The following is a 27,868-nucleotide window of genomic DNA, read 5'->3' on the forward strand; positions in this document are numbered from 1 at the left end:
TAATGTAACATTTAATAACAATATTTTGGAACACTGTGAACAGATTTGAACATAAATAAATGAATAACCAAAGATTTCTCTCTTTTCTGTAACAAAATAATACTGTTGAAAAATACAAAGTAATGATCAATCAGACTGGGATGTGTCCCCAAAGCATGCTGGGAAGTGTAGTTCTTCATTAGAAGCAGTTTTGTTCCAGTGGAAATAACTTGTTTTGATAAACAGCAAAGGTAAGACAACATTTCCGCTTGTATTTCTTGAAAGTCAGTTGTTGCTCTTATTTTGGGGCTGGATCCGTGAATCTTGTTCGTAGAGTGATAAAAATCTGTGAATTCTACGCTGTTTACATAATCACGCTGACGCTCCGGTGCCGCTTTTCAATGTGTGCGCTGGAACGGGTTTTTTCACCTCCTGCTGGTTCGAACCATCGGTGTTTTAACTGTGTTTGGTGAACATACAAATGGTTTATATGAGCTTTTAGCTGAGTTTCTGACCTTTCTGTGGGTATGCAGCATGTCTGTGTTTGTTAAAGCTGTTGTCGCTGCGTCTGACGCTGCCCTCGGTAGCGGAGACATCAGTGAAGAAGAGATTAACGATTAAAAAACATAACACGTTAATGATGACTGTAATTAATTAATCGCAATTAAAGCGATAATTTGACAACCCTAATAAAAATAAGTTTGGTAGCACACAGCTCATATCATGTGGCTGACTGGAAAAATAACTGGGAGTCACTGGGTGTCGTGACACAGGTTCGTGGCTCTGAGTATCGCGATTTCGATTTTGATACGCATATCGTTACAGCCCTAATTTCCACCCACTACATATACACAAGAAAGTTTGCACACAACACAATTCTGTCAACACTTATTGTTGTCACCTTTTTAAATCGTGGGTCACACGGTGGTGTGGTGGCGAGCACTGTTGCCTTGCTGCAGAAAGACCTGGGTTCTCAAGGGCTTCCTCCCACAGTCCTGTAAATTGACTTGTGGTGTTGAGAGTGAATGGTTGTTTGTCTCTGTATGGATTGGCGACCTTATTTCGAGGATGAAGCGATAGATAATGGACGGCTGTTCAGTCGTCTTTGCAGTGCAGATACTGGGAATGGCTGTGGTCACAGTCTTCCACCATCACTTGTAGTTTTTACGTTTGTTGCTCAGGGCCTCTGTCAGCTTGGCTTGCATAATCTCCCTTGTTGAGTAGATGGGAAGGTCCAGGCGAGAGAAACATGTCTCTGACTCAGGGTAGTACTCGTCATCGGGGAGGTTCCACTCTTTTTTTAAGCGAATTTTCATCTGGATTTTTCCCATCCCATGAATCGGAACCCTTTCAAAACCTGTCACGAACCCTTGTTAAAGGAAAAAGTGATAATCAGTCAGCTTCTCCATTTTCATTTCATCATCAACCTCGGCGTTGTGGTTTGCACTGCTCTCTACTAACTTCAGACAGGGACGTTTTACATTACATTTTATCGATTTAGAGGATCTGCCATATCTACTTTGCAGCTTGATTTTTAATGACAAACTATGTATTCTGTGCAATACAACATAGGCTTTCTTCATGTCATGTAAACATGTCAGACCGACTAAAATCGAGTGAGTCTTAGTCGGACTAACATACCTGGATAATGTGATTCATAGTCCGATTACTCCTGCATGTATACACTTAGCCGGACTGGTCGGACTTGGCGTTCGATTTTTTCCTCCACATGGATATACAGACTTGGCAAATTGTCTGATTGCCTGTCTTAGTCGGACTAAGCTCGGATAACCATATAACACCATTGCACCCGAGTAAATACATTTATGTGATTTTCATGAAAACCATCTTCATTATTTATTTATTAATTTTTTTTGTTCCCAAATTCCTAATTTTCCAGTCATTTTGGAGCATTTTTATATGGTCCCCTCATGATGCTTTTCTTTCATTTTGTTAGACATGACAGTTTAAAATAAAAGAACACTACTCAAATTTGTCATGTACTGTCATGTTTTGATATATTTTGACGACAAGTACTTTTTATTGGGTGTATTTATTATCTCGGGTAAAAATCACCCGGCGTTAGCGATGGTGCGATAGCGTTCTAGGGTTAAACTGTGCATGTAAACGTACTGTACTGTGGGTAACTGACATAAATAGCCCTTTATTCTGTGCATAAATATAAGTTAGTGCATAGTCTAACACACATTAAATATTATACTACATAAATGTCAAGTTATAATTATTCAGAAGCAATTTCCAAATAAAGATAACACATATGGCAGTCGATTACAGTAGTGATAAAAGTTTAACTGAAATGTTCAACTAAATTCTGGTGTGTTTCATGTGTTAAAATAAGGAACAACACTCACATAGGAAACTTTTCTTCTGATCCTCAGTCAGCGCTCCAAAAACATCCCAAAACATCTCTATGGTGGGGTGACCAACATGGTACTCGCCTTCATATATTGTGTCCTAATTGCAGCAAAAAAGAGCGAGAAGAAATCACATCTGTTAGTCATTTGTAGACTATTGACCGTGCAAGTAAATATTTGTGGTTGCACATGAGAAATTTAGGGACTCTTGATATGAATGCACCTGTTTCAGTCTTTCCCAGGCATTGAAGTCTCTGCCCACCAGCACTTCCTGTAGCTCCTTTGGCTGGAACAGCTTCACCATGACCTGGTAACACACCCTGAAGAAGCCTTGCTTGAACTCCGCAAACACACTTTCCACTGAGGTGTTGAAGGCGTGGTTGACATAGGCGTCCACAAACTCCTTCCTGTTTGGCAAATTTGATGTTAATTCGACAGAGAGCTGCACACAAGTGTCACTTTCTGCTGTTTCACGTTGTAAGTCCGATTCAAATCTCCCTTGACAACTTGTGGTGCACCTCAAGGATCAACTGTGGGTCCGATGCTTTTCTTTTTACATGATTCCAACATATAAATAACAATAGATACCAAAGTATATTTGTGAGAGTGAGAAACCTTAAGGATTTATCTGAGGATATTAAGTGTCCCAAACTTTTTTTCATTTTAACAAAGCCACATTAGAAAGGCTAAAAACGATGCCAACAACTGAGCACATTTTTCTTGCTCAGCTTCTTTTCTTTTCATCTCAGATCTAAAGCTGAGGGTGTTTTTAAGTTTATCTCCTCACCAAGTCAGATGAAATCATAAGCTGCCAGTCTTAAAGGTTATATATAGGTGTTTGCTGAGTTATTGAGTGTAGCGCACTTTCATACTTCAAATCTACAACACTTTCATCATCTATTGGAAGCAAAAGACATAAACGATTTCACGGCCCCTTACTTCGTTTGACTTGTCACTGGTTTTTCAGGATTTTCTGGGTCGAGGTCAACATCTGTCCCATCCCAGGTGATCTGTGATGAGAGACGATGTAATTGTTATGTAGAGGGCAAGAGGATAAATGGACCGCGTTAGTGATCATCTGTAATACACCTACTAAGAAATCCATTTCCAGGCTTTCAAAGTCCCGATCCGTGTACTCTTCCAGGATGGACCGCAGGCTCCTTGAAACACAACGCAAGAAATGGTGACGTTAAGCGTCATCAAGTTGCACAGTAAATCTTCATGGGTTTCCACTCACTTTGCAACAAAGGGACAGTATTCCATCATGTCCTCCATTGAGGGCTTCACACCGAGCAGCTTCTTAAACAAAGCCATCGGGAAGGGCAGGTAAATGATGCACTCGTTGTACAAAGCCAATCCACAAAGGACTCCAAACAGGAAGTACCTGTGATGGTCATGTGTTGGCTGGTGAGACAAATCAAATCATCATCAACTGAATGACTGAATACTGTAAAGCCTTGAATTTACAATTTACCAGTATACAGTTCTAGCACTACTCTGCTATTTTTTTGGTACCTGCTACAGCTAAAGTCATATTCAAAGTATTGGACAATGTTTTTTGAAGTCTTACCCTGGAGGGGAACCACGCCAGTGTTTTGGCGTCATTGAAAATGAACATCTCCGACTCAGCTGACATCATCGCGTGAAAGACGTCATAAAAGAAGTCTTTCTTGTGGACGTTGTCAAATGTAAAGTTTTCATCAAAATGGACCTACAAGAGAGAAGAAATGTGTTTTTAACTCATAGCAGAGTCGGTGAACGTCATTTTTCCGGCCATGCAATTGCGATCGGATTTACTACAAGTGGTCTTTTGTAGTCACTGTGAGGATCGGCAGCCAGTTCTTCAAAAGTGTCCTCTAAAAGTGAGTCTCTCCTCAGGTCCAGGTTAAAGAGCATGTCAGGAGGCATAAAATCATCAGGTCCATGTTCCATAAATTCATACCACCAGAATTCCCCCATTGTCATCTTCTGCAATGAGAATGAACAGAGTTTTTTCCCCCACAATATCTGCTCTCACGACTGATGCATCATAGTAAACACCAATGACACACACTGATAAAAGAGAATTACATAGACATGTCTTGACATAAGCTTCACTTACCTTGGTGGTATTAGCAAACATGTCAAAAACCAGCTTCTTTGACTGCAGATCCATCATAAATAGAAAGCTACAAAGGATAAGGGGCTTGGGCTTGGCATAATATGCGTTCTGTATAGAAAAAAGCACAAAAACATACAAGATTTAAAAATACACATACCCAAACACAACTTCATCTTTTCAAACAGCGGTTAGAATTTTCTGACATTTTATGGACCAAGCAATTACTCGATTGATCGATAAAATTATTGACAGGTAACGCGATTATGAAAATAATTGTGAGTTGCATCCCTGACTAAATAACACTCACAAAATAATCATGTTTTTGTACCTTGTGCGTCGACTGTGAAAAAAGCCAAAGTTGCAGATCCTCTCGAAGAAAATCTTTATCAACCACCAGGCAAAAGTCACTTGGCGGTATCCTGCGGGATTCTGCCGTCCTGCTGTTAGCCTGTTCAGCAAATAGAACAATCTTTAGTATAAAGAGTGAGTGTGATGTTCATAGAAAATGTAATTAACTAGAAATTAGCGTGCTTTTTTATGTCCGTAATATGTAGGGTGCAAATCGCCAAAATGGACAACAAAATTCAATGTGGCCGACTTCCTGTTGAGTTGAGGCCACGGTCAACCTTACGGTCAACCCAACATCTTCCCACCAAGTTTCGGGAACTTTGGTGGAACACAATGTATGCCGAAGTCATAGGGCACTTCCTGTTCTGCAGCGAATGGTCAGAATTCACCAAAACACAGAGGGTTGCTGTGTCCGTGCCGTTTTAAAGCCGCAAAACCTTTTCGATAAATGTTCCCTTTGATGTGTCTCGTACAATTTGGCGTGTTTTTTTTTTAATGTTGGTACGACAAACGTGCTTGGACAAGCTCATTTACGTAGGGTGCAAATCGGCAAAATGGACGCCAAAATGGACTTATACATTTTTTTTTCACCAAGTTTCGGAAAATTCAGTGGAACTCAATTTTGTCTCAGGTTTCACCGTCGGGGGGGGGGGGGGGGGGGGGGCGCTAGGTCTGGGAACTATGCCAGTATCGCATTTTCGCCAGACCTAACCTCTATGCAAAATTTCAAGCGTTTTTATGCACATTAACCCCCTCAAAAATAAACGTAAAGCCATGGATATAATAATAATCTGAAGGATGACAAGATGTTCCTCGCACAAATTCGTACCAGGAGCCATTTCGGGCCCCTGCCATTCGTGGCTCGGGCTCCTAACAACGCGTACTTACATTGTACATACACTGGAGGTAGAGCAGCAGATTTTGGACTCCAGAGTTGCGAGGAACTGGCTTAGACGACAGGGCAACCGAGATCGCTTTTTTCCAAACCATAACGTATTCGGACATGGTGGAGGCCGACAGCGAGTTCCACCAGTTTCCTGAGGAGGAAGAAGACAGAGATTTGGAAACAATCCCAGGGAGAATTTAATAATTCAAGACAAACTTCCCATTTGAAATTGAGTCGGCACCATCCCGTGTTTTTTAAAACCAAGGACCAGTGCAAATAATCATGTGGAGAGGTCACAGTACCTATGACCTGGAGGCTTTCGGCAGGTAAGCCGAGCACAGCGGCAGCGACTGCCTCGGTGAGCTTCGCGCTCTGATGTTCTCTGCGTTTCTGGATCGCAAACAGAAGCTCGCTGAGAAGCAGGAAGATCCTCAAACCTTCCACTCCCACTGGCGTCTCATGAGAGGTAAGAAGCAAGTGCAGGACTGCGGCTTCTACCTGTTTACATTTGTTGGACGGAGGGATTTTTAGGTTAGATTGACTGTTCGAATGCGTCTAAAATGTGTAATTAGATGGAGCCGTTATCATTCAGACTGGGTATACTTTATAATCAGATACGCACCTCTGCCAAAACATTATCATTGTTCGCCAGTTTCTTGAAAGCGTGTCCTGCGAGTGACAAGTTCAAGCCATGATACTTTGTTGAGGTTTGGAAATGTTTGTCTTTGCTGCGATGGCGACAACAACAACAAGAAAGAAAAGGTCAAGACGACATTCACGCTAGACAAATGATGCAAAAACATCTCAGATACTACTGACGACGCCTTTAAAGATGAATAAAGGTCGTTCGGAGTGCGGTCATTCAAAGTCCGAGGAGGGGTGGGGCTCACGAGGGACCCCAGAATACGATAATATCACAATATTTAAGTCACAATATGATATAACATCTGTTCTGCATCTCAAAACTGCCAACTACAGCGTACTAATACTGTACATACAGTGTAGAGTGTTGATAATCCCTCAGTGTCGTGGTGTTTACCTTTGCTCAAGGAAGCTTTGATTGGCACACGCCGCAGAGGAAAAAGCCCTGTGGATTTCCCTGTGAAGAGTTCATCATTTTAAGAAAACAGTGTTGAATGCTTTACATTTATATTTACATTTAAGCATTTAGCAGACACGCCATGCTAACCCTAACCCTAACCCTAACCCTAACCCTAACCCCAACCCCAACCCCAACCCCAACCGTTAGCAGGGTGTTGCAGTAGTCAAGGTTGGAGATGATCAAAGACTTGCTTAACTTTACTCGCTCGTTGTTCTGCATGGACTCTCATGTCAACGGCGGAGAGAGACAGTGTCTATAACAACACCGCGAGTGATTACTAAGACTGGATGTTTGTTGTGGTTCTGGTAGGGTTAGTCTACGCAGGACATGAAGGGAGACATTTACCTAAAAATTAACTTTCAAGCGCTTTAATTCTTTTAATTCTGCATTCAATTCAAGCACTTTTAATGACCCATGTCTATTTGGGGCAATTTTCCAAAACTTTCAAGGGCCTTGAAAATGTACAACCAATATACAACTAAGGGAAATTGATGTTATAGCACCTCTCTTAATCCCACTAGTCCCAGGTATTCTTCTTCTTCTTAGTTTTTTCTTAGTCCAATTTTTTGTGCATTTACAGCACCACATACAGGCCTGGCATGCACACTACAGCCTTTAGCCTGTAAAAAGATAATACGTGGAAAGTCCTGAACTGAAAATATACTTACTGTTTGACCTTTTTCCACGACTTTGGCTCACACGTGGACGTCCATTTGTCAATCATGTCTTCGAGACAAAACTGCGAGACATTACCGACGGCGTCGCAAGTGTTTGACTCCTGCAAAAGGGAACTTGATTTGAGTTCAAGGTGCCACGTTATCTTGCATCCATCACGGCGTAATCCCGATAATTACATACGGGCTAGTACCTCGTTGGACGCGCATGTTGTCGCAAAGGAGCAGTTTCCTCCGGCGAAGATGTTTCGAATGTTGGGACCGTCACAGCTGCCTGAAATTATTATAATTTCACGTAAATTAATAACAGGATGGTAACGGAAAGGTTGACGTTGAATTTCCCTGTGATTTACGGACATGTAAACACCTTGTGGCAGTTGAACGGGCAGCGGCACCGACGGATGACCCTCCGTGTCGCCTTCTCGTCCCAGTTGCCCTTGCTCTCCACACCCAAAGGAGTAGACCTTGTCAGAGTCGGTCAACACCAACGTGTGATGCCTGGGAAAATATAACGCACATATATAACAGGTTCCAGATCTCTTTCAAGTGAAATTCAGGTCATAATCTAGGTCATTTTCGAAAAAAAAGAAAAGAAGGGATACTGTACATTCCACACGCAATCTTGGTGACCTTTGCCCCCAAGAGCTCCGCAACGAGACGAGGACGGTGTTCGTCGCGGAGCGAGTTGTGCCCGAGCTGCCCGTGCTGACCCGAGCCAAATGTAAACACGACGCCATCCTGAGGAAGCAACGTGACAGTTATACGCATGTGTGTGTGAGTGTAAAGTTAGGAATGTATTAATACATTTTAAAGAAAAATAGAGACTTTTTAAGGTAAACGGGTTTAAATCAAGTCAACTTCAGTAGAACTGGAGCAGTCTGTTTATTTAATGAAAAGAGCAGTGCTACAAATAACCAGCTGTGTACTGCGTGTCTGTTTTTAAAGTTTAGCGTTACTTAAGAGACTCATTTTAACAATCGGGAGTCATGTAAACATGACGTCACACGCGTCTTTCTCCCATCAGTTGTCATGGAAATGCGTCATGCATTAACGTACGTTAACATGCCCATTTATAAATGTACACACAGTATATACACATATTTTGAAATAACCTTTGTCAAAGCGGCAGTGTGATCCTTCCCACAGCAGATCTGAACACTTTTCTTCATGTTCAGACATTTCACAGCAGTTGGCTTGTGTCTGTCTACAGAAAAGGAAAAACAACAACAACAACATATGAATATAATATAAGTTATAGCTAAGATTCATACGTGCATTGTTAGACATAAAGTAAAAACCCAGCACCTGCTGTGTCTCCCAGTCCGAGCTGCCCGCGGTTGTTTCTGCCCCAGCCGAACACACCTCCAGAGACGGAGACGGCAAAGCTCTGCTCTCCTCCTGCTGCGACGTGAACCAGCGGCATCCCCGACAGACACTTGAGCTGCTGGGGTGAGTTTGCACCGGGCTTCCTCTTCCCCAGACCCAGCTGACCCCGGGAGTCCTGACCCCACGTGTACACCTGACCATCTGTGGGGAGAGGGGGGAAGTTGTTCGCAACTCAATATCAAGTTATAACTGTATGCTTTTATTTTGAAATTTGGTATTTTATTTTGAAATTCTGTGTTTTGTTTTGAAATTCTGTGTTTTAAGCTTATAGTGCCCACCCCCTGTGGAATAGTTGCCAGGGTTCCCACTCCTTGGTTGACATCATATTCAAGGACCTTTCAAAGACTTTCCAGGACCATTTCCCTCAAATCCAAGGACTGAATGTGCTGACACAGCTTTACCCACGTCTATTTAGGGCAATTTTCCAAAACTTTCAAGGGCCTTGAATGTTTTTTTTCTTTTTTTCAAGGACCCATAGGAACCCAGAGTTGGTTTTTTAAAGTCTACAGACCAGACTAGATCCCTTCTAAATGTTCCAAATTTTTTTCACATTATTATCATTATTATTTTGTGTCTTGTGTCAGTTTCCTGTTTTATTTTGGAGTGATTTGTCCTGATTCACCTGTGTAATGAGCTCCACCTGTATTTAATTATCACTGCCTCCCTGGTGTATTTAGTCTCTGTGCTGCAGTCTGTTCCTGCTCCTTGTATCATCGTCATCTCCAGGTATTTCTCTGTTTGCATTTTGCGGTTACATTTGCATTGTTTTTGGCTCTTTTTGTGAAGTTTTATTTCAACAATGTTAACACCTGTTGAGGATCTCGTGGTATGAGGGTAAGGTAAGATAAGGTAAGAAAAGCTCACGTAAAGCAAGGTCAGTGAGATTTTCATTTCTACTTTCTAATAACTGCTATCATATTGGGAGTAGGTTTGTGTTGTTTAAAGCGGGTTAAAATGTTCCGTATGTAGCACACACAGCTAGCTACCTTTGGTCAGGACAAGTGAATGCCCACTTCCACAAGCGACCTGAGAAACGGGTATGTTGTTCAGAGCTTCTGGCTTCCTGAGAGGAAAGGAAAACAGGAAAAAAGCAGTTAGAATTTGCAAAGTGAAAAGTCTTCAATATCAAAAAAAACATTCCTGTGTCGGACATCGTGCTCATGACTCTTCCAATGATGACACTCTGACCAATCAGTGGCCGGCAGTCTGTCGATGTCACATTTAGCATCGGTGCGATATTTGTCAATATATAAGTCAATATATAATTTTAAGGAGTGATGGGCACGAAATAGACATGCACGGAGTCCAGGCACTGTTTACCAGTTAGCGCCGTTAGCTGCGCTAGTTGCGTTAGCTGCGCTAGTTGCGTTAGCTCCTTGAGCAATGTTAGCACGCCTACAGTCGAACTGGAGCCGCTTCTTTATTAAACGAAAAGAGCAGCGTACCTGTGTACTGCGTATGTGTTTTTAAAGTTTAGCGTTACTTTAGCGTCACGTAAACATGTGCGTTAACGTTGACGCCAAATTAAAATGAATGGCCACGGCCCGTGGCTTTGGACAATCTGCTTCAGTCAAATATTTATCGTTCTCGTTAGCTCATCTGGTCAGGAGTTGCGGTTTGAAAGCAGAATCCCAGTTTTCCGTAACAGAGCTGTGACAGACAGATTTGTCGTTCATCTCCTGTCGTGTAATCTCACTCCAAATCCAATCGTTGCATGATGAAATCTAAAGGATTGGACACCCCTGCTGTTTAGTGGAAAAGCACCAAAAGTGGGCGGAACTATAAGCAGGGGGTTGGACTTTAAAGTTGTCCGAAATCACACATACCTACACAGGAATAAAAGCATAGAGACAGATAAAGCTCATCATATTAGAGGGTTGGATCACAATTACACAACACTTGAAGTTGCCCAAATCACTTAGTTACGCCCCTGTCTTACATCCTGAAGACACACCTCTCTCCATCAAACCATACTTTAAGAAAAAGCAGAACTAACACTCTTTAAAACAAGGATATGACTTATTATGTCCTATAACAGTTGATAACAGTGTAGTTGTACCTGGGGGTGAAGGGGGACAGAGTTGTGTCCACACAGTAAACCGAGCCTCCTTTTGACAACAGCGTGACCACATCATCACAACAACTCACAGCCTCGATCTCCTCTTTACACTTGACGAACTCTGCAACAACAACAACAACAACAACAACACAAACATCACACACACACACAACACACGCGTTTAAGAGCAACAACAACATGAAGAAATAAGAAGTGACGCTCACTCTGTTTCCCTCGCACTCTTCTCCCATCTTTGCCCTCGTGCGTGCGGATAATGAAGGCGTTTCCGTTGGTTTTGACAAACGCGAGGACACCGCGGCGCGAGGACAAGTCACTCACGTGAAAGCCGAGGGTGAGCGCGTGAACTTCAGAAGCCTCTGATGATGATGATGATGAAGACGAAGATGATGATGATGATGCTGCGTGGACGACGCGGGAGTCCTGGAGCCGGAACCCGGTCCCACTGTGTTCTCCCCACGAGAACATGGCTGTGTGTGTGTGTGAGCGACCGAGTGTGTGAGCTTTATATCATCAGCTGTTCTGCAGAAACGAAACTGAAACTATGAGTCACAGCATAAGAAACACAACTTAACGTTGAGTAAAATGAGAAAAACAGCAAAATACATCTTCAACATGAGTCAAATGCCAAAACAAACAACATCGATTGACAATCTCTCAGATTTTTATTTATTTTTTCAACTGTGTAATTTCGCCAAAAAACGGCAACATTTCACAAAATTTACGGCATAACACATTATGAACATGACTAATTTCGCCCCAAACATTATATAACATTCAATAATTCTGGAAAATGGCACATTTTCACAAAAAACACGACACAACAGTCAATATTTCAGAAAAATTGCACAATTTCACAAAATATTCTGCATAACACATTATAAACATGTAATTTCACCAAAAAACAAAACATTATATAACACTCAATATTTCAGGAAAATTGCACATTTTTTCTAAATATTTTGCACAACACATTATGAACATGTGTAATTTTCACAAAAAACATTGTAAGACACAAGGCACAATTTCACAAATTTTACGGCATGACACATTATAAACATGTCATTTTGGCCAAAAACATTATATGACTGACAATATTTCAGAAAAAACTGCAAAGTGTCACAAAATGTACGGCATACCACATTATGAACATGTGTAATTTCGCCCCAAACATTATATAACACTCAATATTTCAGGAAAATGGCACATTTTCACAAAAAAACATGACACCACAGTCAATATTTCAGGAAATACGACACAATTTCACAAAATTTACAGCATAACACACTATAAACACGTGTCATTTCGCCCAAAAACATTAAATGACACACAATTTTCCAGGAAAACAGCACACTTTCACAACATTTATTGGCATAACACACTATAAATATGCATAACTTTGCCAAAAAACATTATATAACAGTCAATATTTCAGGAAAATGGCACGTCTTTTCTAAATATTCTGCATGACACATTATAAACTCGTAATTTCGCCAAAAAACTTGAGAACAGATAATATCTCAGAAAGAAACAGCACAATTTCACAAAACTCTGCATAACACATTATAATCATGCATAACTTTGCCAAAAAAAAACATTATACAACAGTATAGTAAAAGAGCCAGATTTCCCAAAACACAAATTGAATTTGAATTGAATTGAATGACTTTATTCCTCCCCCCGGTGTAAACACACATTTACAACAGCTCAATTAAGGCGACAAAAGGTGCAGAAATGTGCAAGGGCATAATAAGTAGGAAGAAAGACAACGTAAAGATAAGAGTAAAAATAGGGTAAAAAATGAAATTCAATATGGTAAACAAATCACACTCTAAATATAAGTAAGACTCTAATAAAATAAAATACAGTAAGGTAAAAATACGCTCTAATATAAGTAAAAAGAAGTAAAATGTAAGATAAGAGTAAAAAATAGAATAAAAAAAAAAAAAAAAGTAAAATGTAATGTTTACACCAAAACGCCATTTGTCTAGTGTTATTATGACCCTCCAGGCCACCGTAGTCACGAATGGAAACAGAGAGTTAGAACAACGTGATGAAACGAAACTGCACTGTTTCTGTTCTCTGTGAGTCAGAGAAATGAAAGTGAAAGTAAAACTGACTCTCTCTGTTTCCAAAACAAAACTTATCTAAGAACATTAACAGCAGGATCTGTTGATATTATATTATATCCCTAACCCTATATCTATCAAATGAAAATCAAAGATTACAAAGATCATTATCAGGAAGAGAAAAAAAGGTCATATTATTACACATTAAATCCTTTTCTGATGATCTGATAACGTGTACACAGACAGTGGTCATAACACAGATGAACCACAAGGGGGAGGCAGAGACTTTGTTTCTGAGATTTATTCTCTGGTTCCTTCCACAATTTCATGTTTCAAACATTAAGATAAGAAAGCAATTTAATTAAATTAAAAAAGATAAAGATAATTTAAACACATTTTCTTCCCTCTTTCTAGTTATATATAAAACTAAATATAGTTATATATATATCTATATATATCTGTGTGTGTGTTTATTTTCCATTTATTCACCGTCATATTTCTGGCAGTGACTCAGTGGAACTTGAAGGGATGTTATATTCATGGCTTCACCTGAAGACAGAACACCTTTCAGGTTTATTTCCCCTGTCTGTGCAGTGCAGAAATGTATCAGCATTTAAGGATTTTTTTTTACCTTATGTTTATTCCCCATCCTTGCGTGTTTTTGTCTTCTTCCTGTGTGCAGTCTGCATGCATGGTTGTCAGCAAAGGGGGGACAACAACACCAACAACAACAACCAGACTGTAAAAACTTTGTTGTGCTTTTTGTTTTCATTTAAAAAGTGTGATTTGACCATTTAGTTTTAGCTGGAGTTCCACGTCTGCTGTACAGAGAGGAATTAGCGACAACAGAGGTGAATTTACTTTGACTCATTTGAATGTTTTTTTTTTTTTTTTTTACCGTAGCACAACAAATTAATCTGCTTTGTGGCTAATTTCCCATGAGTCAATAGTGTCGCTCCACAGCTACCATGCTAATTACCGGACAATGAGCCAGGTAGCCAGCAAAGCTCAAGTCTACGAGTACTGCGGTTACACGGAGTTTCCAGCTCAAGGTCAAAGAGTGCAGTAGTTCTCAAACTTTTAATACCAGCTGAGAAAAGATTGAGCTCTTGAAGTAACACCATTATCAACCAAATGTTAAAGGTCACATAGAGTGGTCCTGTTGCACATATGTTAGTTATGGAGGTCTACTTACATATATTAACTTGTTTTTATGGTCAAAAACCTCCTAGTGCTGGAAACGAGCCGATAGAAAACTGTCCTTTTTGAAGCACTTGTCAGCTGCGCTATTTCAGACATAAATCTCGCCTGAGAAGACAGACTGTGTTGTGATTGGCCAGTACCCCTGAAGTGACATTCGGCACACCTGCTCTCAGAAGCACAGCTCCCCCTTCTGGAGCGGTAGATGCACTGCTCCTTATTATCAAAACATTGTTTTTAACAGTGTTTAAAAATAGCTTCTTCACGACTCCCCGCCTCAGTCCCTTTTATGACTTTGACCCAGAGTCAGAAGACACTGTCGCTGGTGAAACACCTCCACAACGGACGTTATTCTTCTTCTGCGGTTCAATGTACGCAACCGGATGTGCCCGGACTAGTGCCCGGAGCAGGAGGATCTGCTGTTCCGGAGAACCGCTGTTTACGTAACTATAACGGGATTTTCAGAGATCTCGTTGAGCCCGAGATTACGATAAAACACAGCGTTCTCAGCAGTGGCTGAACTGTTTGTTTTCGAAACTTCAGGGCTTCTTAAACAAGGTAAGGACGCAGATACACACTAAAAAACAGCGTTAATTGGAACTTCCGGTCTAGTTACGCTTTAAATACAGTGGTGTCAATAGGTCGAGCTAAGACAGCTTCAACAGCTTTAGCGGCTAATGGCACCAAAGGAGCTAATGCAGCTAACGGAGCTAACTGGTTAACGGTGCCTGGACTCCGCTGTCGCGGCACGTAACCATGACGTCAAATGACGTGTGTTAACCTAAAGAAAACAACAAAATTAAGACCCTGTCCCAATACCTCCCCTAACCCTACATTTTGCACGTTCACGTGTAGAGGGGAGCAAGGGAGAATGCGATTTTGCCCTTATTGTAGAACTTTCTAGCAGTTGTTCGTGTGTAGTGCGAATTCAAAGTGCGATTGTCATCAAAGCAGTCGTCATCAAAGCTTTGATGACCAAAGTGCTTCTTAGCTAATCCTTTATTTGTTTGTCATTATCTGTAACTGATCATCAGAACCCATATGCTTCGTCGGTTTCCAACCTATTAAGTAGTGTATTAAGTTGTGTGTAGAATAAAACCTCTTAAAGACACTCGAGTTGTCCACCATACTTGTTCTGGTCGCCCTTCCCAGGGGGTAGTTTATTGAGCTGTAAGAAGCAACCGGTAAAAATTATTCTGCCCCCCACAGTCTGAAGACGTATCTGCATTTAAGGGGTGTCCCATTTCTAAGTGACAAAATAACCCTCTACACTTGGTTTTGAGGGCCAGTTAAGATTAAGGGTTGAGCTTGAGAGTGCAAAAACATTACCAAAGTATACATCATAGTATAGAACAGTATAAAAATGAAATAAACTCCAACATATATATGGTCCACAGCCACACTTTTCCTCTAATCTTATTCAAAACGTCTGTGTCACCCTCTTTATATATTCTTTAAGTGTTTCCCCCTCTTCCACTGTAAGCCGTTGCTCGCATGGCGACGCACGTCTTCTCCGCTTCTGCATCAGTGAATCTGCGCTTGATCGACCTCGGCGTCCAGGATTAGTTACACCTGGCTTGACCAAGCCACGCCTTCTCGTCCGGGTTCGATGTTATGTCGTCTGTATTCATCACGTCATCATCCAACGTTTATCTGTTTTCTGTTGCCTGAGCTTGGCAGTGGATCAACATTTGCAAGTTTAGATTTAGTTTCTGCACGTCTGTACACTTTTTTTTTGTCAGACATAGCAGTAAAAATGTGAGGAGTTTTCTCCTCCTTGACCTTCACCCTTCAAGTGTAGACACTTCGTAAATGATTGGACAAGCGCTGTGTATTCAAACAACAATAAATCACCGCTGAGGCTTTTGCTTGCTCCGTATGTGTTTTTCAAGCAGAGGAAAATCAATGGGGAAAACATTCTTTTCACCTCAATCTGAATCTTTCGCCGTTTCGATCTTCATTAACCTGCTGATGTTGTGCGTAAACCGTGATGTGATCTGTACAGTGTACATATGCCGAGTGAACTGCTCATATTTTGCTTCATTACCATAGTCTAAATAGATTAAAAGTGCAGATTATCAGCCGAATGCTTCGATTCAGTTGAATTTGTATAGCGTCAAATCAGCAACATAGACTATCTCAAGGCCCTGTACATAGTAAGGCAAAAACCTTTACAATATTACAGAGAGAAGAGAAACCCAACAGTTCACACCATGAGCAAGCCGGAGGCATCGGTGGAGAGAAACACAGAAGATATGCGGCCGTCTGCCTAGACAGGTAGTGGTGAAATGAAAACAGCCTGGAAGATAAGGACAGAAAGAAATAGAGGACAGGAAGGAAAAACACAAACTAGGGAGAGAATTAACAATATAAATGACATGTAATAAAGGCGTATTCATACCCAGCCTAACTAAGAGATGCCCTAATTACAAGCTTCACCAAAAAAGGAAGGTTTTCCTCCATATTCTGGTTTACTACATAGTCTATATAGATTAAAAGTGCAGATTATCGACCGAATGGTTCAATTCAGTTGTATTTGTACACTCTTAGAAATAAGGGTTCCAAAAGGGTCCTTCTACAAGGGAAGAAAGGGTTTTTCAAGGGTTCTTGGTAACACTAATGGTTCCAGTAAGAACCATTTTGATCCAGAGAACCCTTTTAAAACCCCTTACCTGGATAAAGGGTTTTAAAATGGTTCTTGGTGGAACCCTCCAAAAGGGTTCTCCTATGAGGACAAGCCAAAGAACCTTATATGGTTCTACTTAGCACTTTAATTTCTAAGAGTGTACAGCATGAAATCAAGTACATACAGAGCTGGTTCCACAGGAGAGGAGCCTGGTAACTGAAGTCTCTGCCACCCATTCTACTCTTATAGACTCTGGGAACCACAAGTAGGCCTCCATTTCTGGACCGAAGTGAAGTGCTCGCCCCAATGTCAGCTTGGATGGGCTCCATTCCCCCATATTTTCAAGCATATATCTACCATGTCCTGCTCAATATCTCCTTCAGGCCACCAAAGAACACGCATGAGGTCTTCTTCTTTAGCTTATAATACATCACTTCAACATCTGCCCTCTTTTCTGAAGCGTGTCAACACTTGCAATGTTTGGACCCTTCGAAAGTTGATCATTAAGTAAGATACACTCCTATCTTTTTCTTTAGAGCGCGACAGACGCCGTGATGTGTGATGTATCGCAGTTTGCCAACTTGCCAGTTAAGCTGGGACTCTAACGGTATAACCCTTCACGATCATACCCCTCATGGAATCACTGTACTCTAGATCGAAGACGGGATACCTTTTGAATTTCCCTTTTCAGAGAGAGCAAGGACAGCCTTCTCCTTTGGAAGTCCAATGACGTAATGACCATGAGCATGACATGTAGAGGTTCTCACACATTCCATGAACTGTTGATCCTCCTGTAACAAAGGCGCTCCAGAAAGTCCCGATTGGTCTGCTGTAACAAAAGCTGCTCAACTGGTCTCTCTGCGTGGAGTTTTGCATGCAAAAACATGCAGATTTGGGGATTCTGCAATTTGGATACTCTTAATAGACCGTAGATTGGCACCAGTGGAGGATAAAGTGGTAGAAGGTGAGAATCATGCATCAGCACAATGCATTTTCGACAGATACAAATGGTAAAGCTTGACCAAAGTTCAAACCGAGCATCTCGGTGGGGTCAGACCGAGCAGACAGAGTGGGGGAACGTGTGATTTAAGCGACTTTGAATGTGATGTAATTGTTGGCGCCAGACAGGGCTGGTGTAAACCAGCAGGTTTCCCACACATACACTGCGTTGTGTTGTGTTGAGTAAAAGAAGCCAGGACTTGACCACAAACTGTTTTGGAGGCTGTATGGACAAATGGACAAGAGGGACAACATTGGTTCAAGCATCATAAAACACGCTTGAAGACGGCGACGTGAATCCATGGACAATTGATTCTGCTATGTGGCGATTGCTTCATATCAGGGAGAGAATGCTGTGCTTACTACCCTTTAAAGCGGACCTAGACCGTAAGTTCCAATTAACGCTGTTGTTGAGTGTGTATCTGCATCATTACCTTGTTTACGAACCCCTGAAGTTTCAAAACAAACAGTTCAGCCACTGCTGAGAATGCTGTGTTTTATTGTAATCTCGGGCTCAGCGAGATCTCTGAAAAAACCCGTTCCGGTTACGTAAACAGCGGTTCTCCGGAACAGCAGATCCTCCTTGTAACCCGGGTGAAAAAGCCCTTATTTTATTCCCTTTTCTAATAACGTGCGTCATTACGTCAAACCGTTACGTCATCACGTTACGCCGCCACGTGACGGAGCGTCGGCTGACGTATTATAGTTGTGGCTTGCTGCCGGTAGTAGCAAGAGGAGCGCGCTGGGGAAAATGTTTGCTGCAGGTACGTCGTATCATTGGCACTTAATATATCATCAAACCACTCCGTAACTAAGTGAAATTACTGTCGAAACATAGGAGCCGATTACCGGGGCCAATGAGTGTCTGAATCGGAGCCGTACACTGATTGAATTGCGGGAATTGGTGAGTCGAACTAATGTATTCATGATTAGCTTAGCCGCTACCTGTTGGTGCGGTTAATACTGTAATCGTGCCTCTTTGGAATATGTCCTGCCTGACCTGAAAAAAAGCACTTTAACGTCTTGTCTTGTCTTGTTTGGTAGCATTACTGTGATTAATATTCTAATATAACAAATATTATAATAATTATTCACATTAATTTATATATTGTGACTTAAGATTTGTATTATCAATATTGATGTACTGCTATTAATTTAATGCATTTGGTGTTATTTGGTTGTAGTATTTTGAATGTGTGCACACGGGATAGTTAATTGGACCTGTTCTTCATACAGGCCAGGTTGATGGCGAGCTAGGATTCTAGCCTGGGCACAAAGCCTGAAGACTCTGCTGGGGAGAATCTACTGAATCTCCACTGCTCTAGTCGGGCTGGTCCTCTTCTTAACCTTTGCCTTTGAAACTCATTAATGGCCACATGTATAGACTGTTTTTCTTACTTTTCCACTTGGACAATCAAGCATTGGTCATTGTATCGTGGTTATTCTTTGCCATTACAGGCGAAGTTTGAACTTTGTTCCTTGGATATTACGGGTTATGTGCGCTGCAAAGAAATTGTTTAATGATAATATAGATAAACTGATGAACTGTACATATTGTGTTTTCTATGAATGGCCATTCGTATCCTATTGTATTTATTGTTGTAAATATTTATTATGGTAATGGTTCACAATTATATGGTGTTACTCAACCTAAACTGTGTTCAGTGTCTCACTCTCCACTCCTAGAGTCTAACTTGGTCTTCTGATCCTAGCCCAAATAACTGTGCCGCTATCAAAACTAAATTTTGATAGGGTAATGCCCATGCTACATCCTGCTCCGGGCACATCCGGTTGCGTACATTGTACCACAGAAGAAGAATAACGTCCGTTGTGGAGGTGTTTCACGAGCACAGTGTCTTCTAACTCTGGGTCCGACTCTGGGTCAAAATCCATAAAAGGGACTGCCGCAGGGAGTCGTGACGAAACTATTTTTAAACATTGTTAAAACAATGTTTTGATAATGAGTAGCAGTGCATCCACCGTTCCAGAGGGGGGAGCTGCGCCTCTGAAAGCTGGTGTGCTGAATATGTCACTTCCGGGTATTGGTCACAAGACAGTTGGGAAGACTCTACGCTGGCTGGCCAATCACAACACGGTCTGTCTTCTGGGTGTGAGATTTATGTCGCTGAGGACAGCGTCAGAAAAGAGAGATTTCTATTGGCTCGTTTACAGCAACTTGGAGGTTTTTGACCATAAAAATAAGTTAATGTATGTAAGTAGACCTCCATAACTATATGTGCAACAGGACCACTCTATGTGAGCTTTAATATCTTTCTTCGTGTCTGAGCATTCTGTGAAGTAGTAAGTTGAAGATGTTGGAAATCTGCTGCTCTGGATTAACGTCCATTCCGGCTGTTCTCCAAACACGGGGGGGAACATTGTAAAGCTCAGGTATATTCAGTTCTGTCTCGTTACACTCAATCTCGTTGGATTTAAAGTGCACAGTGAAATCTGACTTTGACTTAAAATGACACACACATTAGCATACTGTATAATCTAGGTTTGATTGAACTGTAGCAACCCTAAAATTATAAAACCGAGAAGGACAGAATCTGTTTGCATGGTACAAGATGTACCAAAGAGCTTCTGTTGCCTGAATCTGCGCACACTCTGTCACAACATGAGCGTCTGTTTCCCTTCCCAGACACAAACTCTGCAACACCGCAAGTAATTACATTTGTCCAAAACATCACTGACACATAAAAGTACATAAACATAATTTATTATGACACACACACATCTTCACATCCGCACACTCTTTGGGTGCTGTCCATGCAGTTTCAAACACGTTTGCCGAGCTCCCAGGAGCAAACAGACGCTGTTAAAATCTGCAGAACCCCAGAAATATTTCTTCAGCACTCGAGAGATTTCTCGTTTCTGTCATTACTGACGGCCGACGGATGAATAGCACTCTCAGGGGGCTAAATGAGGTGATTCAGCCACTACATAAAGCCCTAACAACCAGCGGGGATGAATCTGCCACAGAAACAAGACTAAAAACTATTTAATTACGTTCAAAAATGAGTTTTTCATCCAGGGGGTTAGTTAATCTTTTAGATACTCAGAGGAACACAGAGCATTAAGAGGCTATAAGAATGTACAATACATAGAGTGTCTTATATCCTTTTTTTAATTTGATACAACCCAGACAATCTGATAAAATACATACTCTACCGTTCAAAAGTTTGGGGTCACTTAGAAATGTCTTTATTTTTGAAGGAAAATCACTTTTTTTCAATGAATATAACATTTAATGAATCAGAAATACACTCTATACATTGTTAATGTGGTAAACGACTATTCTAGCTGCAAACGTCTGGTTTTTAATGGAATATGTACATAGGTGTATAGAGGCTCATTTCCAGTGTTCTAATGGTACATTGTGTTTGCTAATGGCGTTAGAAGGCTATTGGATGATTAGAAAACCCTTGTGCAATGATGTTAGAAAAATATTATTTTGGATAAAAATCATTATTTCTAATCTTCTCAATGTCTTGACTATATTTTCTATTCATCTTACAACTCTTTTGATGAATAAAAGTCTGACTTTTAATGGAAAACACAAACACAATTGTTTTGCTGACCCCAAACATTTGAACGGTAGTGTATATATTTTCACCAATATAAACACACCTGAGCAAAACATATTAAAAACGGATTGAATTTGTGAAATTTGGAAATACGTCACAGCTCAAAGTTCACTTTATTTTTTTCGTTTTTATGAAGAAAAAGAGAAGAAAACAGTCTATTGAAATTGAGATAAGGTGAATCAAAAAACACATTTTTTAACCGTAGAATACCATTGCCGGGTGAAAACACATTTATGTGATTTTCATGAAAACCAAGTTTCATCTTCATTATTTATTTATTTTTTAAAGAAATTTTTTTTTTTTCCAGTAATTCTGGAGCATTTTTATATGGTCCCCTCATGATGCTTTTCTTTCATTTTGTTAGACATGACACAGTTTAAAATAAAAGAACACTACTCAAATTTGTCATGTATTGTAATGTTTTGAAATATAAGTACTTTTTATTTGGTATATTTATTATCTCGGGTGAAAAAAATCACCCGCCGTTAGTGACGGTGTTTTGAATTTGAGCGACAGTGTTTAAATGTCCATGAAGTCCATATAAGGAGTTTCCATGTGTTTCCCTCTGTGCAGCTGGTGGGAGTTTCAGGTGTGCAAACTCCCACCAGCTGCATCCACTCCTGCAAATCACCTGCGTGGCTTCTTAAGCTCAGCCTCTGCCAGGTCCACACTGCCACATCACAGCCTCTGTCCAGTCAGACAGAAAGTCCTTAACTTAATCTTAGCTCTTTGACAAGTGATTATTTCCTGCTTTTAATTCCGTCTCTTGCTGTTTCTCATCTCCTCTTCGACCTCAGTATCAAACCTGCCCAGCGGCCTTCATTTTCTCCTTTTTTTTGTGTGACTTCACTTTGACTCTGAACTGCTCTGTGTCCACGCCTCTGCTCCCACGTAACACCAGTTGCATAAAGAAATGCTTAAAAACTCCCTTAAATGCAAGGTTGAATGCGTCATTCGCTCCTTTTATTTTCTTGTTAATTCATGCTGCTGTTCATCTCTCATGGTGGATTCACTCACTATCTTCGATGCCCTCACTTACACTCAGTCCAAGGACCAAACACTCTATCAAGAATTTGTTCATCACATAATCGTTGTGCACAATCCTTCATGAACATACATATTATATTACATTATATTCATTCATTTCGTGGTTGAAAAAACACTCGAGCTCCATCGACTAATGGGAAACAGTAAGGACTGGTTGTACCAGAAAAGATCGTTTGGTCCCTTTTCAAATGGACCGTGTTGGGAAAATGAGCCAATTTGAATGCATTCCTCATGGTTTTATTCACGTTATTTCATGTCGATGTAAAAGTAGGACTCAAAAGCAAGAGAGTTTAGAGGTGATTTCTGGGGAGGCTGAGCGACGCAGGATTCTTCAATGTCGGCCCCGTTGAGATGCAAGATCTCTTCTACCACGGAGACGACAGACAATTTCCGATCTTAAACTCACCGCAGAATATGAAAGCTAAAGGGAAGTAATTACAGGAGGGTATGAGAAAGACTAGACATCATAAACGCATCGATTGACGTGTTCAGAGGCGATTCTAGAGTCTGTAGGGGCCCTCAGCAAAAATTCCCAGGGGGCCCTTCCAACCAGTGTTCATCACCATTATATTATAAATAATCTGACTGAGTCATCTGAATGTATGAGTTAAAAATATATATATTTTTTCAAAATGAATGAAATAACATGGAAAAAACAAGTATGTGAAAATATAAATGTAAATAACAATAAAATACTGTAAATGGCTTAAACTTAGTAAACAAATACATTACACTGTAAAGAACCCACATAAAACAATATAAAAGGGAAAAGCGTCCCCGTCCCCTTAAGGGGGACCGTACCTCGCGAAGTGCTGGGCACGTCTACGTTAAAGCACAACGCGTTTCCATGACGACTGACTGAAAAAAGACGCACATGACGTCATGGTTTACGTGACTCCCGATTGTTGAAATGAGGCTAGCTTTACACGACAACGCTCCCGGGTGAAACCGACAAAATATTTTATCAGAGGTGCCTTTCGTTTAGACGGCGACTGCGTTTTTGGGGCTTAAAAACGAAAGAGCAAAAAAAATGAACCCACCCTCCAGAGTGGAAATCTTAAAAACACTCCACCGTCACTTTTTCCCCATCTAAAGGGTTGAAAATGCAAAAAGCGTGCTCTGAGCTGCTAAAGCTGTCACGGCTATCCTCTTGTACGTGTTGACGTCAGATCCATGTGCAGTACAGACAAACAACAACAAACATGTCGGATTATATCCACCAGTCGAACATTCAAGTTGCCTTAGCTGCTACTTGCGCTACTAGAGAGAAGAAGAAGGACGTTTCAACGATCCTGGTGTTGTTGTATGACAGTGCTTCACAGTGCCACCTAGCCACCTGGCATGCATACTACATCAGATTTCACACACTTTTGTGTCACCGTGTGCTTGCAGATTTCCATCCAAAGATGCTCTTCAAAATGCAAAATAAAAGGTGGGTTGTGTTCAGATGTAAAGCTAGCCTGAGTCTCTAAAGTAACGCCTAATTTTAAAAACAGAGGCACACATACACAGTACACAGGTACGCTGGTTATTTGTAGCGCTGCTCTTTTTCGTTTAATAAACAGACCGATCCAGTTCTACTGAAGGCGCGCTAACGCCGCTAAAGGAGCTAACGCAGCTAACTGGTAAATGGTGCCGCGGCACGTAAACATGCCGTCACACACGTTAACACCATTAAAGCGCTAAAGTGCCGAGCGCTATTATATCTTCTTCTTATGAATGAACTGGTGTCGACAGATTTAGACATTTGGACCGAACATGGTCATCAGGCTGAACAATTTTTTAAAACTTACTTTAGTTCCTGTTCTTCTCAGTTTCCATTTGAAGTAACGTTTTTTTTAAATGATTACTGTGTGACATTTGTGCAAATATGTCAGAAACAAAGATGTTTTCTTTAGCCCGTAGAATAAGATGTGGAAATAATGTGCGTCACGATGAGGCAGTGTCATGGTTGGTCACTGTGTCCAGGGGTCCGTTTCACAAAGCAGGTTCAACAAACTCTCAGTCTAACCCTGAACTCTGAGTTGATCTACTCTGAGACAAGAATCTCTGAGTTTTCGGTTCCACAACAGCTGATTTGAGTTCGTTTGATCAACTCAGAGTAGTTTCACCTCGAGTTAAGCGTGTGCACCACAAGTATAAAAAGACAGCATGAATGGAGCCCCGTTAGACGAGTCACCATGGCAATGGGGAAGCGGAGGGCGACGTTCTTCACGGCACTGGAGTTAGAAATATTAATGCGCTCATACGGTGAGTTTGAGCATGTTTTTAGAAGAAAGTGTAACACAGCTGCAGCAAAAGAGAGGGAGACGGCATCGGAGAACATTGCTGCTCGGGTCAATGCGGAAGTTTAAATGTCGTCAGCTTACACTTATTGGTCTGTATCCAGTAATGTCCAATAAACATTTAACAAGCTTAGTACCTCCTGGATTAAAACTATCAACTGTAATTCATTGCGGGCCGCCAGAAATGTTTCTGCGGGCCGCCATTGGCCCCCGGGCCGCACTTTGAGAACAAATGCATTAGAGTATATAAAAAGGAGGGAGACAAGTGAATTATACAGTATTGTGCAAATCTTTAGGCTGCTTACCACGCTGCAGTCTGTTGCTCAGATTAGACTCACGATACATTCTTGAGTCATGAACAGACCCGGGCCACTTGGCCTCCACATTAGAAATGATGTACGCAGCATCACAAACGATCTGGACAGTGCAGAGAATGACAGATGTTGAACTATGATGCAGTCTTTAACATTTTGAAACAGTAGTCAATCCACATGTACCTGCACATTTATGCTGTGAATGGACTTCCTGTTCACATAATCTGCTTCATTGACTGACGGAGCCGTGTTGGGAATGTGTGTTCCATCAATGCAGCCAATAACACTGGGAAATGCTGAAAGAGATTAAAATCAATAATCGCAGTCTGAGGTTGCAGCACAATGTCATGAACAGAATATTATTTAATATTCATTTAATGGATCTCTACATCATTCACCTGCAATCCTGTGGAACTCCTCCTTGGTGGCTCTGACGGGTTTATGGCCAGAGAAAGTAACAAAGATGGGCAATAGTTTTTTCAGAGCGAGGCAGACTTTTCTGAGCGCTCTGCACACCGTTGCCTTGCTCAAATGTTCTGCATCTCCGACGTTGTATAAAAAGCTCCCATTAGAAAAAAAAATGCAGCGCAACACACAATATCTGCTGTAATGTGAGAGCATGACTTCGGTTGGTAATGTTGGAAATATGAGGACGGATCAGGTTGTGTATGTAAACGATTGGACTGTGATGTGAAACAGTACCGCTCAAAAAGAAAAGTGTCTGGAAATGCAAGAACATCAATGCGCGGTCTGATAATCATCTCCTGAATGCTGCACCTTCATCCATGGGATCATTGTCAAAAGGACACGCCATGGTCGTGAAAATAGTCTCCACCTAATCTAACTTCTAATGTAGCCAGCAAAACGAACGGCAGAAATATACTACGCCAAAACGCTGCTGACTGAATGAATGAGGAAATCAAATACCATGTGTGTCTGAAAGAGGGCGGAGACGGAGAGAAACTCAAGGTTTGCGGAGAAAAACCTGCTCCCGACCAGGTTAGTTTTAAAGAGCATGTTACCCTAACCCTAACCCTAACCCTGACTGAGAGGTTAAGTTACCTCTCTCTGTGAAACAGGCTAGAGTTACTCCTCTTTCTCTGGTTTGACTTACCTCCCTTTGTGACTTGTTGTTGTTTTTTTAAGCTGTTGGCCTAAGCCAGCCATGTATTAATGTTTGGACTCCTGCCGGACTCTCTGTCAGCCCAATCTTTCAACTGGATTTGAAGAATCAGACAGTTAAAACATCCTTTTTCTGTTATAATTCATGCATTCACTCTAGGGAGCTGTTTAAAATCGAGAAGTATTAAAACAGTTCCTAGAAGGACTGTGATGAAACGATGTGTTACGTTATAAATGCAACCGTTTAAACAACAACAGTCTACTCAGGATATTATGCAAAGCTCCATGACTTCTGCTGTAAGTGAAGACAGAAGGCGAGCGATGAATCTCAGATGGTGTGTTAGTGAGTCAGGGTCCCCTGGTGGAAACCTTTAACGCTTGTTCTCATTATTAATACTGGCCTCTCATCTCTAATGTTTGCTTTTGCCGGTCAATTAATCTGCGTTCGGCTTCAATAATCCTCAGTTAACCAAAGATTTTCCTGTGCATGCGTAACACGGTCAATATACAAGGAGCTCTTTTGTTCTATGTGTTATTAAAAATGCATTTATGTGAAGTAAAGTCTCTACAGCAGCTTCCACTCAAGAACAGACGCCTGTATTTAGGGGTGCTTTATTGATATTTACTTTGAACAAGTGAATTTCTTTTTTTAATCTCCAGTTATTTCAAACAGCTGGACACTGCATGACTCAGACAGAAATACATATATATATATATATATACTATATATATACAAATATATATATATATATATATATACTACCGTTCAAAAGTTTAGGGTCACTTATTTTTGATTTTTGAAGGAAAAGCACTTTTTTTTCAATGAATACAACATTTAATGAATCAGAAATACACTCTATACATTGTTAATGTGGTAAACGACTATTCTATAGCTGCAAACGTCTGGTTTGGGGTAGACTCTTATAAGAAATTAAAGTGCTAAGTAGAACCATATAAGGTTCTTTGGCTTGTCCTCATAGGAGAACCCTTTTTGGCTTTTTATAAAGGTTCTACCTGGAACCCTTTTAAAACTCTTTATTCAGAAAAAGGGGTTTTAAAAGGGTTCTCTGGATCAAAAGGGTTATCACTGGAACCATTAGTGATACCAAGAACCCTTGAAGAATTCTTTCTTTGGGAAAGGGTTTTTCAGAAGCAAATGGTTCCAGGTAGAACCTCAGCCCTTGTAGAAGAACCCTTTCGGAACCCTTATTTCTAAGAGTGTATCGAGGCCCATTACCAGTGTTCTAATGGTATATTGTGTTTGCTAATGGTGTTAGAAGGCTATTGGATGATTAGAAAACCCTTGAAAACCCTCGTGGAATGATGTTAGCACAGCTGAAAACGGTTTTGCCGGTTCTTTGACGAAAGGGCAAAATTATTTTGAATAAAAATCATTATATCTTGTCAATCTCTTGAATATATTTTCCTCATTTTGCAACTCTTTTGATAACTTGGAAAACTTGGAAAAATTGTATATGTGTCCCCAAACTTTTGAACGGTATTGCATATAGCTTGTTAAAAATAAAGTATCACCAGAAGCCACTGAAGATACAACTTCTTCTGTTGTCTAAATGATTTTTTCTGCTTGGTGAGCATGGCTTAATACTCCACCTAGTGGTTGGCGTGGAAAAAGCCAAAAACAATTATGCAATTTCTGTTTTTTTATTTTTAAAAACAAGAGAAGAGAA

At 40.8% G+C, this 27,868-nt stretch overlaps 1 protein-coding gene across 1 annotated transcript; it reads right to left on the reverse strand.

Moving 5' to 3' along the window:
- Positions 1-163: 163 nt before the first annotated feature.
- Positions 164-25,872, reverse strand: LOC310930754 (putative E3 ubiquitin-protein ligase HERC3; the record flags this gene model as incomplete). The annotated part of the gene is made up of 24 exons (XM_083893795.1): positions 164-1,348; positions 2,352-2,454; positions 2,578-2,761; positions 3,294-3,364; positions 3,448-3,514; positions 3,592-3,758; positions 3,925-4,065; positions 4,152-4,322; positions 4,456-4,563; positions 4,784-4,903; positions 5,692-5,840; positions 5,992-6,187; positions 6,312-6,417; positions 6,729-6,788; positions 7,460-7,569; positions 7,660-7,739; positions 7,833-7,963; positions 8,073-8,203; positions 8,578-8,669; positions 8,771-8,992; positions 9,838-9,914; positions 10,911-11,031; positions 11,135-11,287; positions 25,836-25,872. The coding sequence occupies 24 exons, from the start codon at positions 25,870-25,872 to the stop codon at positions 1,131-1,133; spliced, it is 3,015 nt and encodes a 1,004-aa protein (XP_083749921.1). The 3' UTR covers positions 164-1,130.
- Positions 25,873-27,868: the final 1,996 nt, after the last annotated feature.

This window comes from Microchirus variegatus, assembly GCF_963457635.1.
Source record: "Microchirus variegatus genome assembly, chromosome: 8".
In the NCBI taxonomy this organism is placed as follows: Eukaryota; Metazoa; Chordata; class Actinopteri; order Pleuronectiformes; family Soleidae; genus Microchirus; species Microchirus variegatus.